This window comes from Hemitrygon akajei, unplaced genomic scaffold (assembly GCF_048418815.1).
Source record: "Hemitrygon akajei unplaced genomic scaffold, sHemAka1.3 Scf000103, whole genome shotgun sequence".
Taxonomy (NCBI): Eukaryota; Metazoa; Chordata; class Chondrichthyes; order Myliobatiformes; family Dasyatidae; genus Hemitrygon; species Hemitrygon akajei.
Genome location: NW_027331989.1, coordinates 2,593,794 through 2,607,871, shown reverse-complemented (window position 1 = coordinate 2,607,871; position 14,078 = coordinate 2,593,794). Strand labels below are relative to the sequence as shown.

The following is a 14,078-nucleotide window of genomic DNA, read 5'->3' as shown; positions in this document are numbered from 1 at the left end:
AGCTATATAGGAACCTGTTCAAACTCCACTTGGAGTACTGTGCTCAGTTCTGATAGACTCACTGCAGGAAGGATGTGGAAACCATAGAAAGGGTGCAGAGGAGCTGTACAGGGATGTCACCTGAATTGGAGGGCATGCCTTATGAGAATTGTTTGAGTGAACTTGGCCTTTTCTCCTTGGAGGGACGGAGGATGAGAGGTGATCTGATAGAGGTGTATAAGATGATGAAGGGCATTTATTGTGTGGATAGCCAAGGCTTTTTCCCAGGGCTGAAATGGCTAACACGAGAGGGCACAGTTGTAATGTGTTTGGAGTTAGGTACAGAGGAGATGCCAGGTGTACGTTTATTTACACAGTGAAGGTGAGTTCGCGGAATGGGCAGTCGACGACGATCGTGGAGGCGAAAACGATAGCGTCGTTTAAGAGACTTCTGGATAGGTATATGGAGCTTAGAAAATTAGAGGGCAATGGGTAACCCTAGGTAGATTCTAAGGTAAGGACATGTTCAGTGCAGCGTTTTAGGCTGAAGGGCCTGTATTGTGCCATAGGCTTTCTATCTTTCTATGTAATGGCTTCTTTGAAATGTTTCACTGCTAAGGCAAAAGTAATGGCTTCTCAGTAATGTTCCCTGCTGAGATAATTGTTTCTCTGTAGCAGCAATGTTTGGGTTATGCCTGTTAGCCCATCGGAGATTGTTGCTTTGTCTTGTGTATCAGGAAGGACATTGTCTTCGTGGTTTTTTGTCGAGGAGAGATGAAGAGGGAAACGCGAGTGAAGAGAGCGGGTAGACAACCAGGTGGAGTGGACTGGGATGTGGAAGTCCGACGTTCGGCGACGCTCGGAGGAGACCGATGGTGGAAGAATGACTACTGAGTGAGCTCAAACGTGACTTTGACTTGACTTGGACACTTTTTTAATTTTCAGTACTATATTCAGATTAAGATTCACAACGTTCTATCATTTAATTGCATATGGTGTACTATCTGGTATTTTGCGTTGTGGGTTTGTAGCTGGGGTTACATTGCACAACATCCACACAACGTGATTACCCAGTTTGGTGGGGCTGAAGGCCGACTCCCCTAGACGAACAGGAGCTGGGCGAGCCCAAGGGTTACATTTGAGCCAAAGACATCCACCTCCCTTCATTTTTTCCATGCTAATTGTTAGTCCTCGAGGAACCCTGTCAGATTTTTCAGGCAGGTTAGCCTAACGGGCCTATAATTTCCTTCTTTATTTGTTTTCCTCCCTTTTTAAAGAGTGCAGAGACATTTGCAATTTGACATTCCTCCGGAACCATAACAGAATCTAGTGATTCTTGAAAAATGATAACCACTGCATCTGCTGTCTCTTCAGCAACCTCTTTCAGAACTGTGGGATGTTGGCCATATGGTCCACTTGTCCTATTTAAGACCTTAGCGTTTCTTAGGCGCTTTTTCCTTTATAATAGAAAAGGCACTCACTCATGCTCCCTGGCACTCACGGTCTTCAGGAACACTGTTAAAGTCTTTCACAGGGAGAGCTGATGTAAAGTACTCATGAGCTTCATGTGCCATTTCTTTATCCCCCATTACTACTTCACCAGCATTATTTCCGGTAGTCCAGTTTCAACTCTCACCGCCCTTTTACTCTTTATATAACTGAAAAACAAACTTTTAGCATTCCACTTTATATTATTGGCCAGTTTGCCCTCATGTTTATTCTTTTGGATTTGTATGGCTTTCTTAGTGGACGTCTGTTGGATTAAAAAGAAAATCCTCAAACATGCAGAGACCCTTCCTACAGGCCGAGAACCAAGTTCCTCGCCCAGAACGTCGACTGTACATTATTTCTGATTTCTGATGTAAAATCATTTAGAAAAATGATGCAAACTACTTTGTTTTATGTATTTATTTGATTGTACAATTTGAGCCTAAGAAGGCAGAGTCATTTTTATCAGACAAAGTCCAAATTGTCTAAAGCAGTGTTAACAGTAAAATAAAAATACAATGCGTTTCCCTTCCCACTCGACGCACTGATGTCCCCTTCTTCCTTCCGCAAACCTCCTCCTTCGACATATCGCTCTGGTTTGCTGCCCTGCTCTGGATGTTTTAATCCGGAATTCCCGACGAGACATCAATCATCCACACTGGCACAGCTCATTCCTCCTCAAACCTTACCGACTGAACTCCGCTCTCTCTGTGCGTATCCCAAATTTACAATCAAACCCCCAGACAAAGGATGTGCTGTTGGACTGTTTCCGAGTGAACTTGTGAAATCCAGCATCTGCTTATCCCTACCACATGAGGAGGACCCCACTCCAGAACTACATAAAACTGTCTCTGACACCATTACTGACCTCATCAGTTCTGGAGATCTCCCATCCACTCACGGATCCTTCGCCCACAACTGCTTACCTTATCCCAATACCCAAGATCCACAATCCCGACTGTGCTGGGCAGGCATATTATCTCTGTCTGCTCCTGACCCACTGCACTCTTATGCTCATAGCTCGACTCGATTCTGTCTTCCCCGGTCAGTTCCTTCCAATCTGTATCGGTGAAACTTCTCATGCTCGCGATCTTCTCTCTAACATTCAACTCCCTGGCCACGATTGCCTCATTTGCACCATGAATGATCATTCCCAATACACTTCTACCCCCGATCCACTACCACTTTCTTCTGTCTGTTAGAATTGGTCCTCGCCCTCAACAATGTTTCCTTTGGCTCCGTCCGCATTATCTAATCTAGTGTGTTGGCCATTGGCTACGTCCCTATTCCAGGCCTTCGCCAGAAATGTTCCATATCTTGTTCCTCCAGAACATTGATGTGTTATGCTCTGGTCCCGAGCCGGTGTTCCGGTTCTTGGTCCGGGCTGCAGACTCCGGGTCTTGTAGCCGTCCGCCTTTCACCCCTGAGCCTAATTAGTCACACCTGTGGATCACCTCGGCTTGTTGGGGCTCAAGGTGGCGCTCTTGATGCCCATCGGCTGGTGGTGTATAGAGGGGCCTCTGGGACAGCGTGGAGTTGGGGGTTGTCTTGACTATCCTGCTTACCCCTGGTTGTCCTGCTTATCCTGCTCACCCCTGGTTGTCCTGCTTATCCTATTCCTCCAGTTTGCCTGGCTTGGAGTACCATCGATAAAGACAATTTTTTCAAGTAAGTCTGGCAATCACCCTGGAGGAAGTTTCCTTTCTATCCCTTGCCTCCGTTGGGCAAGCTTGGCTGGTCTGCCGTTGCCCGACTGGGGACTCTGCCCCTTCCTACCCTTGCTGCCGTCGCGTTGTGCTCCGCAACCTACCCAGGTGCCCTGCAAACTGCGTAGGCCCCCGTGTTCCTTCCTCGGAGGTCTGGGCCCTGCCCAGAAGTTATGCGACTCCCCCAGAGAACTCCAAGATCCTGCCGTAACTCCTAGATCCTGCTGGACCTCCAAAAACCTCCTCTGAACTCCGGGATCCTGCCTTGCCTGAACTCTAAGCCTCTCCTGGAACCCCAGAATCGCCTTGAACGCCATGTCCCTCACGCACACCATGGTCCCCACATCTTGTCTATCGTTTAGTTGTTCCCATCCTGCCCCTAGTACTTAAGTGTCTGCGTCCTGCACTTGTGTCCAGCTGCCTGTCCCCTTATGACATTGATGACTGCATCGATGCTGTTTCAGGCACCTGCTCTGAGGCCGTGAATTTCATCACATTGGCCACCAACATCCACACTGACCTTAAGTACACTTGGTCCGTTTTAACAAACTGCCTTACCTTGCTCGATTTCTTTGTCTCAATCAAAGGAAACAAATTGTCGACCCTCTTCATGAGAAACAACCGGCTCCAACAGTTATCTGGTCCATACCTCTTCCTTCGCAGTTTCCTGTAAAAATGCTTTTCACTTTTCCCCTTTCCTTCATCTCATCAGCATCTGCTCCAAGAATGTGGCCACCATTCCAGGCGATCAGAGCTGCCTTCTCTCCGCGGCCCTAAACATCGATTGCTCTCTTTTCCACAGTTGCTGCTTGATCTTCTGAGTTCTTCCTGCATTTCAATCTATCAAAAATGATTAAAATATGTTCCCTTATTCGTCAATTGATATTGCACTCATCTTCTCCGATGTTAACACATCCCTTCTTAGTGGGACCAGATGGCTCACAGTACTCCAAAATTGGCCTGCCCAGCGCTTTAAACAGTTTCATTCAGCCTTACTTCTTGCTTTTATATTCTATTCCTCTTGAAATGAATGCTAACATCGCATTGACATTTCACAGCACTGACTCAACCTGCCAATAAACGTTTAGGGGATTCTGCAGAGATCGCAAAAGTCACCTTGCACCTCAGATTTTTTTTTTATTTTGTTTTCACTCCATTAAGAAAATATTCTATGCCTTTATTTAATCTAACAAAATGCATGGCCATACAGGGGAAGACACTGCATTCAATTAGCTACCTCTTTGCCATTCTCCATATCCGTTCAATTCATTATGGAGACTGTCTACTTTCTAAAAACTATCTACCCCTCTACGTATCTTCGCATCATCTGAAGACTTTGTCACAAAGCCATCTATTCCAAATTCACAGATAGTTCTTACTTATAACGTAGGCGGACCCAACACAGACCGCTGTGGAACACCACTAGTCACCGACAACCTACCAGAAAAGGCTCTCTTATTCTCACTCTTTCCTTCCTGCAAAACAGTCATTGCTTTCTCTATGCTAGCATCGGTCATGCAATACCGTGGATCTTTACTTTTTAAGCAGCCTCATGTCTGATGCCCTATCAGAGGTCTTCTAAAAATCCAAGTGCACACCAGCTACCGATTCTACATTGTCTATTCTGTTTGATAATCTCTCAAGGAATTCCAGTAGTTTTGTCAAGCAAAACCGATCCCTGAGAAAATAAAAAAAAAATGCTCACATTTGTCAGAAATAATGTTGACTCTAATAATCGAGTTAAACATCTTCTTAGACACTGAGATCAGCCTAATTGTCCTGTCCTTTCTTCTGGCTCTCTCGCTTCATGAAGCTGTGAGTGACATTTGCAATCTTCCATTTCTCCGGAAGCATGCCGGAATCAAATGACACATGAAAGATGACTATTGTTGCTTCCATAATCACGTGCTCCACATATTAGGACCCTGGAGGGCATTATATCTTGTCCAGGAGACTTTTCAAAATTCAGACTTCGATATCCAAAGAACATTCTCCCTTCCAATAGCAACTTCACACACATTGTCCTTGACACTCTCGAGTTTCTGACATATTTCTCGGTCGTTTATACTGTATTTTTGATATTTCTGTATTCATCAGGTGGCCCTGTAATGCTACCGGGGATCCCTTTGTTTCTGGGATGAGGTCTCCCGATCTGCGCCAGGCTTTCGAAGCTTCCTTGTAGACATCTAGTCTGCTCAGATGACAGGGCATTGTTCCAGAGACGTTCATGTTCCCACATTTGTTAACTTCTTCTCCTGTAGTGATTATTTCATAAGCTCTCTGGGTTGTTCTTTCCTTTAGGTATAATGGCGTGTGCTTCTTGTCAGAATGCATATGCTCACATAGGCTATGAATTCTGCTTTATTTGATGAAATTACATTATTAGAAGGGTTACCTAACCTCTCAGTATGTAACACCCTGGGAAAGGTTCCACTGCTAAAGTAATGTATCAGCTTCCTGTAGCAACCTCCTGTAGCAGCTGGGTTTGAATTATGGTTAGCGATAACGGGAGTTTTCTAATGTGAACTGGATCTTTTGTCAGGAGTAACCGTGATTAGATGGAGCAAGGGTTCGTAGTTCACAGAGGATAGGTTAATATGCCTCTTGCAAAAGTTAAGTTTAATTATACTGGGCCTCTTTTGTTTTTTGCTATCCTTATTTTCTTTTCTAAACCTTCAGTTAAGATTCATAAATTTAAATCCTTTTATCTTATGTCGCGTGCGATTATTCCTTGGCACTGACTTTGTAAAGGGCAGCAAAGTGCATAGCATCCACACAAAACGGGGTTTGCGTTGGCAGAGCCCTTTCAATATCACGGGTTAGGCCAGACCAAAGTGTATATTAACCTAGACTTACTCAGCCAGGGAAACCAGCGGGGTTTCATGTTATTGTTTATTCTTCCCCCTTCGGTCCTCGGTAATGTTAATCTAACTGTGCTGGAGTGTGTTTTTTTTTTAGAAAGTTTGACCTGTGACGTCTTATCTTTCTTTGTAAATTTTCCAGATTGATGTCGAGTCAAAATATCTTGTCAAATGAAGACGTTAATTCGATATAACCATAGAATCTTATAACAATTAGAGCATGGAAACAGGCCATCTCGGCCCTCCTAGCCCATGTCGAAAGCCTACTCTCACCTAGTCCCACCGACTTGCACTCAGCGCATAACCCTCCATTCCTTTCCTGTCCATATACCTATCCATTTTTTTAAATGACGTAATTAAAATCTGCCTCTACCACTTCTACTAGAAGCTCGTTCCACACAGCTACCACTCTCTGAGTAAAGAAGTCCCCCGTTGTGTTACGCCTAAACGTTTGCACCCTAACTCTCAAACCATGTCCTCTTGCTTGAATCTCCCCTTCTCTCAATGAAAAAAGCCTACCCACGTCAACTCTATCTATCTTTACCCCACATAATTTTAAATACCTCTATCAAGTCCCCCCTCAACCTTCTACGCTCCAAAGAATAAAGAACTAACTTGTTCTTCTCTGTAACTTAGGTGCAGAAACCCAGGTAACATTCTACTAAATCTCCTCTGTACTCTCTCAATTTGTTGACTTTTTTCCTTTAGTTCGGTGACCAGAACTGTACACAATACTCCAAATTTGTCCTCACCAATGCCTTGGACAATTTTAACATTACATCACAAATTCTATACTCAGTGCTCTGATTCATAAAGTCCAGCATACCCAACGCTTTCTTCACCACCCTATCCACATGAGATTCCACATTCAGGGAACTATGCACCATTATTCCTGGATCACTCTGTTCTACTGCATTCATCAGTGCCTTACCATTTACCATGTCCGTCCTATTTTGAATAGTCCTACCAAAATGTAGCACCTTACACTGATCAACATTAAACTCCATCTGCCATCTGTCAGCCCACTCTTCTAACTGGCCTAAATCTCTCTGCAAGGTTTGAAAACCTACTTCACTATCCACAACGCCACATATCTTAGTGTCTCCTGCATGCTTACTAATCCAATTTACCACCCCATCATCCAGATCACTAATTTATATGAAAAACAACATTGGACCCAGTACAGATCCCTGAGGCACAACACTTGTCACTGGCCTCCAACCTGACAAACAGTTATCCACCACTGCTCTCTGGAATCTCCAATCTAGCCACTGTTGAATCCATTTTACAAATTCAATATTAATAACTAACGATTGAACCTTCCTAACTATCCTTCCATGTGGAACCTTGTCAAAGGCCTTACTGAAGTCCATATAGACAACATCCACTGCTTTACCGTCGTCAACTTTCCTGGTAACCACTTCAAAAAATTCAATAGGATTTGTCAAACATGCCCTTCCTCACGCAAATCCATGTTGACTGTTCCTAATCAGTCACTGTCTATCCAGATAATTATATATTCCGTTTCCAAGAATACTTTCCATTTTTTTACCCACCACTGCCATCAAAATTACAGGCCGATTATTGCTAGGTTTAATCTTAGAACCCTTTTTAAACAATAGGACCACATGAGCAATTCGCCAATCCTCCGGCACCATCCCCGTTTCTAATGATATTTGAAATATTTCCCTCCGAGCCCCTGCTGTTTCTACACTAACTTCCCTTAAGATCCTAGGGAATATCCTGTCAGGATCCGGAGATCTATCCACTTCTATATTCTTTAGAAGCGCCAGTACTTCCTCTTCTTTAATCATCATAGTTTCCATAACTACCATACTTGTTTCCCTTATCGTACACAATTCAATATCCTTCTCCTTAGTGAATACCAAAGAAAAGAATTTGTTCAAAAACTCCCCCATCTCTTTTGGCTCCACACATAGCTGTCCACTTTGATTCTCTAAGGGACCACTTTTATCCTGAACTATCCTTTTGCTATTAATATAACTGTAGAAACCTTTTGGATTTATTTTCACCTTACTTGCCAAAGCAACCTCATACCTTCTTTTCGCTTTTCTAATGTCTTTCTTAATATTCTTTTTACTTTCTTTATATTCCTCGAGCACCTCATTTACTCCATGCTGCCTATATTTATTGTAGATCTTTCTCATTTTCCGAACCAGGTTTCCAATATCCCTTGAAAACCATGGCTCTCTCAAAGCTTTAACCTTTCCTTTCAACCTAACAGGAACATAAAGAATCTGTACCCTCAAATTTTTACCTTTAAATGACCTCCATTTCTCTATTACATCCTTCCCATAAAACAAATTGTCCCAATCCACTCCTTCTAAATCGTCAAAGTTAGCCTATCTCCAATCAAAAATCTCAACCCTTGGTCCAGACCTATCCTTCTCCATAATTATATTGAAACTAATGGCATTGTGATACATTGGTTATATTGTTTTAATTGTTTTAGCTTTACTAGTGAAGTAGCGTTTAATTTCAAATCGTCCAGGAAGGTTTGTTAAGGTATAAATTGTTTGGTTGTTTCTGATCTGAAACCTTATGTTTCTCTGATTCAGTCAATTACAGACCGTGTTCAAAGAAAGTCCAAACCCGAGCAAGCATTGAGTACCGTCGGGAAAAAGCCTTGGTTTAGTTTCAAATGCACGGGGAACCTGCGCCATCGTCTCTTGTGCGGTCGAACGTGCCGGGGTCATTCTTCACCGTGAGTCTACATGAGCGCACAGTTTTGCAGTAGTCATTGCTCTACGGAGGGTTGTAACATGAGGTCGGTTCCTCACCTCTTACCACTGGATCCGACCTGTGGATGGACAGTTCTACCCTGGACTCTACTCCAATAACACTCACTCAGTGTCTTTACCGGAACAACAGAACAGGTGCAGCTCCGTGTAACCGCGGAAAAGCAATGACGACCAACCTAGGACTCTAACGATGCTGATGCCTTCTCTTATTTGCTGAAGTGATTCTGGTTAATTTGGAAGCTTTGTGGAGAACGGTGAGGGGTCTCACATCCTGTCCTCACAGTAGGCAAAGTAGGTGGCAGTTTCAGCTGCTGTCTGGATCCACTCATGTTTGTGATATTGATGTTGTGTCCCAGTTAAATAATGAGCTTTGGTTTGCACAGGTAGCTCCATTCGATGATGGGACACTTGCGGCAGCTGTATTAAGAATCATGAGTTGTCTTTGTCCCCCTGCACTGAGAGTTCTGCATAGCCGTAGCCTCTGTCATTTCTCCGTATATAGAGGCTGTGGATAAGCGCAGACCCAGTACAGCAAGTCAACACTTTGGTAAACCATCACACTTAGCGTCTCTGCAGTGGAACTGTAGTCACAGAACGTCAGAAAGAAGTAATTTCTTATTCACTGCCCTGGCCTGCCCCATCCCATAACCGGCCGTCTCCATCGCCTCCCTTCTCCCGTCCCGTCTTTTTGGGCCAGTGTCCTTCCCCAAACATGCTTCGTTTCAGAAACTCCCCCTATCCGATCCGCACTTATTATTTCCGGTTTCTCCCTAATCAATATGCCGGGCCAAAAACGCAAAGGGAACAGTCCAATTGAACATTTATACTGAGCCACGTTTGTAGAGGGTCATCGGGCTGGTATTCAGTCGTGAAGGGTAGCGATGCAGAACACAATGATGTAAGCAATGCCTGTAAGAAACATGGACATTGTACATAGAGCAATCGTGAGGAGAGGGTCCTGGAGAGAGAAACGCCGAAGGTGGGCTAGGGGATAAGATTGGTGAGTAGGAATGGAAGGCCTGCTGGATGGTCTCGAGAGTAGGTATGAAAGGGGAGTTGCGCTGGGTGTAGAAAGTTGCTAAGATGGGCTGAGTATTAGCACAGAAATGAGTACGAAGCCAGAAGGAAATGGGCTGATAATGTGTTGATGGAGCCTGGCTGATAAGTGGTGAGACTGGATAGAGTACTACATCATATCGATTGTGATGATGTGGTGAGTGCCCATGCGGGTGAAACCAATCCTTTGACGTGCAGGAGGTACGCTTGCTTTGACTTGGTTTGACTTGGTGTGAATATATTTTGTGAAAGGAGCTCGCTTCGTATATTCGCTCTTATATTGGCTGTTGCCGAGTGTCTACCGTTACTGACGTGGCTGAATACATTTGTGTAAACCGACTATTCCGTTGTCGTCCTGGCCCCGGTCTACGTAGCAGGGAGAATCAGGGTTTAAGCGCTGTGTATTGGAGATGCGAGTTGGTGCAGGGAAGCAGGGTTGAGGAGGCAGGCTGGTGCAGGAAGACGGAATGGAAGGAGGGAGGCGAGGCAGGGTCGTGTCGGAGGTGGTACAGGGCAGGGAGGCTGGGCTAGGTAGGGATCGGGACTGAGCGGCAGATGTGGGACTGCAGAAGGAAAAGCCAGCTTCGAAGGCCAGAAACATGGGCAGCATAATCACCCTGTGTAAACAGAAGCAGTCACTACCCAATATTTACCATCAGCATAGGGTCATTGAAAGGGTCATACAGCAGGCAGCCCTTCGGCCCATTGGGTCAATTCGTATTGATTTCGTATATTGTTAAAAAAGCCACAATTTTCTTTTGTTCATCATGATATTAGGGATTGCAGGCAAGAGTATATCCACCCTCCCGCACCAGGGCACCGCAATCCGGCTCCAGAAACCCCAGCACCACCACAGCTAGCCCTACGGCTAGTGAACCTGTGAACCTCTCACCCCGCTTCTTAAATCTGTATGGTGTACTTTTGAAACACATCTGCAACATGGGATAACGTTCCCACTGTGTGAACTATCCATGCCCTCCAACGGTTAGAACACCCCAGCCAGCCTCCTCCATTCCAGAAAAAGTCAGAAAACCTGCACGGAACTCTCTTAGAGAGAAAGGGAAGGAGGGTTCCTAGAGATAAGGCGGGAGAGGAAGAGTGACTGGGTGAAATCTGCCGAGGAGGATTTGCAAGGTTTAAGGGCGGATAGAGGGATCGGGTGGTCGGACAGAAGGTGCGGAGTGTTTGGTACAGTGCTTAAAACAATCTTTCCACTCTACCTCGTACATCAGATAAAGCAAATTATCTACCACATGGAGTGCTCAAATCTCACCCGAACTGGGATATTTATTTGGTGACTACAGCGCCTTCCCAACTTCTCTGCCCAGACCAACTTACTTTTCTCTCTCTCCTCAGTTCTAATGAAATGTACTTAATCGAAATTAGTTTCCCTTTCACCGCTAAAGTGAGAGGGGTTCAAGGGGATGGGAAATGGTGAAAGGGAGAGGGTGCGTGGCAAATTACAGGAAGATTGATACCTCGATTCTCGTGGTGTAAGGTTGCATCTAATCAACCGGAATATAAGGTGTTGTTTTCCAACCTCAGCGTGGCCTCCTCATGACAGTTGAGGTGGCCATGGATGGACATATCAGAATGGGAATGAGAAATGGAATTAAACTCAGTGGCCAGTTTCCGACCCCGCTTGTTCTGGCGGACGGAACGTAGATGCTTGGCAAATCCGTCTCCCAATGTATGTCGAGTTTGGTTAATATACAACAGGCCAAACCGGGACCACCGAATGTCAGTGAGGAGGGGGGGGGGGAAGGTGTAGGGGCAGGTGTAGCAACTGCTCCGTTTGCCAGGAGGAAGACCGGTGGGCAGAGACGAATATACGATCCGTATGGAAAGGGGCGGAGGGCGAGAGTAACTATAACTTGTTCAACCCTGCTGCATGTTAAAACGCCATCCCCTGCTCTCAAGTCCTCGGTCGCCGCCGCATATGCTCTCAGGGTGAGGCTTTTCATTCTAGTGGTCTTCCACTTCCATTCCCATTGAGGTATGTCCATCCCTGATCTCCACTCTGTCGTGATGAAGCCACACTTAGGATGGAGAAAGAGCGCCTGATGTTCTGATTGGCTCGCCTCCAACCCGATGACATGAACAGTGATCTTTGAAACTTCCAGTAATGCTCTCCAACACACGCAAACCTTTATATTTCCCATCTAGGTAGCATCTATGGAAACAAATACACTGGAGTTTTCCGAATGAAACACTTCGGCAGGACTGGAAAACAGAAACCTGAGGAGTAGAATATAAAGTTGGGTGGAGGGGAGATAGAAACACCGTGTGATAGGTGAATCCTGGAGGGGGAGTGATGAAGTAAATAGATGGGAAGTTGATTGGTGAAAGAGGATGGAGGCCATGGTAGAAAGAAGAATAAAAGGTGGGGGGAACACCAGAGGGAGGCGACGGGCGGACAAGGAAATGAAGTGAGAGAGGGGAAAGGCGATGGGAATTGGAGAAAAAGGGGAAAGGGCCTGGGCACATTGCTGGAAGGTTTAGTCAACGATGTTCATGCCATCAGGTTGCAGGATATACAAATGGAATATAAGGTGTTGTTCTTCAAACCTGAGTACGGCCTCGTCACGACAGTGGAGGAGGCCATGGATGGACAAATCAGAATGGGAATGGGAATTGGAATTAAAGTCGGTGGCCACTGCAAGATCCCGCTGGTTCTGGCAGATGGATAGTAGATGCATGGCGAAGCGGTCTCCCAATCTACGTCGAGTCTCATCGATATACAGCAGGCCACACCGGGAGCAACGGGCACAATAAGTGACCGCAACAGACTCACAGGGGAAGTGTTGGCTCACATGGAAGGACTGTTTAGGTAAGGATCTGTGGCACTTCTGCTTGTAAGGATAAGAAAGTCGCACACTGGGAGATCCGTATGGAGAGCAGAACGTGGATAAGAAGATAGGGAGAGGTGTGCTTGGTTGTGGAAGACGGAGGAACTGCGAGAAGGGGATGGCGTTCTACGTTCGTACTTGTTCTATACCTCGTCTGACACTGCTACTTGTAAAACACCATCCCATTCTCTCAATTCCTCCACACCACGTTTTATGTCGATGCCTCAGCTTTTGCTTTTTCTCCAGTCTTAGAGTAGTGTTTCGTCCCGAAACTACGACTGTACATTTTTTTTTCATAGATTCTGCCTGGCCTGCTGAGTTCCTCAAGCATTTTGTGTGATTCTGATTCTAATTGTTAATATCTACTCCAGAGGACAGAGAAGTACCCCTCCCTAAGTAAGCTTCACTGCCCTCTCCGAGACTAACGCTGTCCACAACACACTCGGTACATCTGCAAAAACGTCGCGCACAATTCGAACAAACTTTTCCCTCTTCACTGAGCAAGCTCTTTGGGGAGAAAGCCCAGCGCCATCAGTGCAGTGAGTTAGCGACTGTTCTCCCAGGCTGGTTTTCAGTCTCTGGTGTGGTGGCCCTGCTCCACAAACTGGGCATCAGCACCCACAGATCACTTTCTATTTAATAAAGACATTGTCTTCAGCACCACGGTAGAAGCCCTTACAGCCATCCACACGATATGCCATTGCCACCTTCCCACACACTTACCCGGCCGCTGCATATTCCATTTCATCATCCCAAGCCCTGCTCTGCGCTCACACCTACACATGGTGAATGTCGTCAGAAACTTTGGTCCTTGGATCTCTGGCACTCCTCAGTTCATGGGTGACGTCGCTGTGTCCTGAACACCATTGACCGTGATTTCCCGCTCTTACAGACTGCCAACATGCTGGAGGTGCATTTAGACCCAGTGTTTCTTGTGTGATCAATAACCCAGACCCAGGCTTAACTTCAACAACATCTCCGGCACGGTGTTTTGTCTGATACTGAGTCTCTTTGGGTGGGTTGAAGATGATATGGCAGTGTAGACAGCGAGGTGGTTGCACATATTCCAGACGGAGACAGAGGGAATGGGACGGAACATGGCGAAATGTGGACAGGGGCGGGGGACGGATGGGGGAGAGAGATGAAATTGCTCAATAGAGGCTGCAGGAGTTGCGAGAGAGAGCAGCTGGAACAGAGATGGAGATGTAAGAGTGTGTGAATTAGAGAGAGAAAGCATAGTTGAAGAGGCAGCGAGGCAAGGGCAGGGAGAGAGACTGACAGAAAGAGAGAGAGAAGGAGAAAGAGTGAGAGAGAGGAGTGAGAGAAAATGAGAGAGTGAGAGAGAGAGAGAGAGATAGAGAGAGGTGGAAATTGGGG

The 14,078-nt window shown here is 45.6% G+C and overlaps 1 protein-coding gene across 1 annotated transcript in view; it reads left to right on the top strand.

The window, feature by feature from the left end:
* The window catches only part of LOC140723176 (uncharacterized), a 68,386-nt gene that overhangs the window by 17,307 nt on the left and 37,001 nt on the right, over window positions 1-14,078 (top strand). The window contains exon 2 of the mRNA XM_073037788.1: window positions 717-873. Coding sequence (XP_072893889.1) covers window positions 812-873 — 62 coding nt within the window. The 5' untranslated portion in view covers window positions 717-811. The remainder of the gene's footprint in view (window positions 1-716; window positions 874-14,078) is intronic.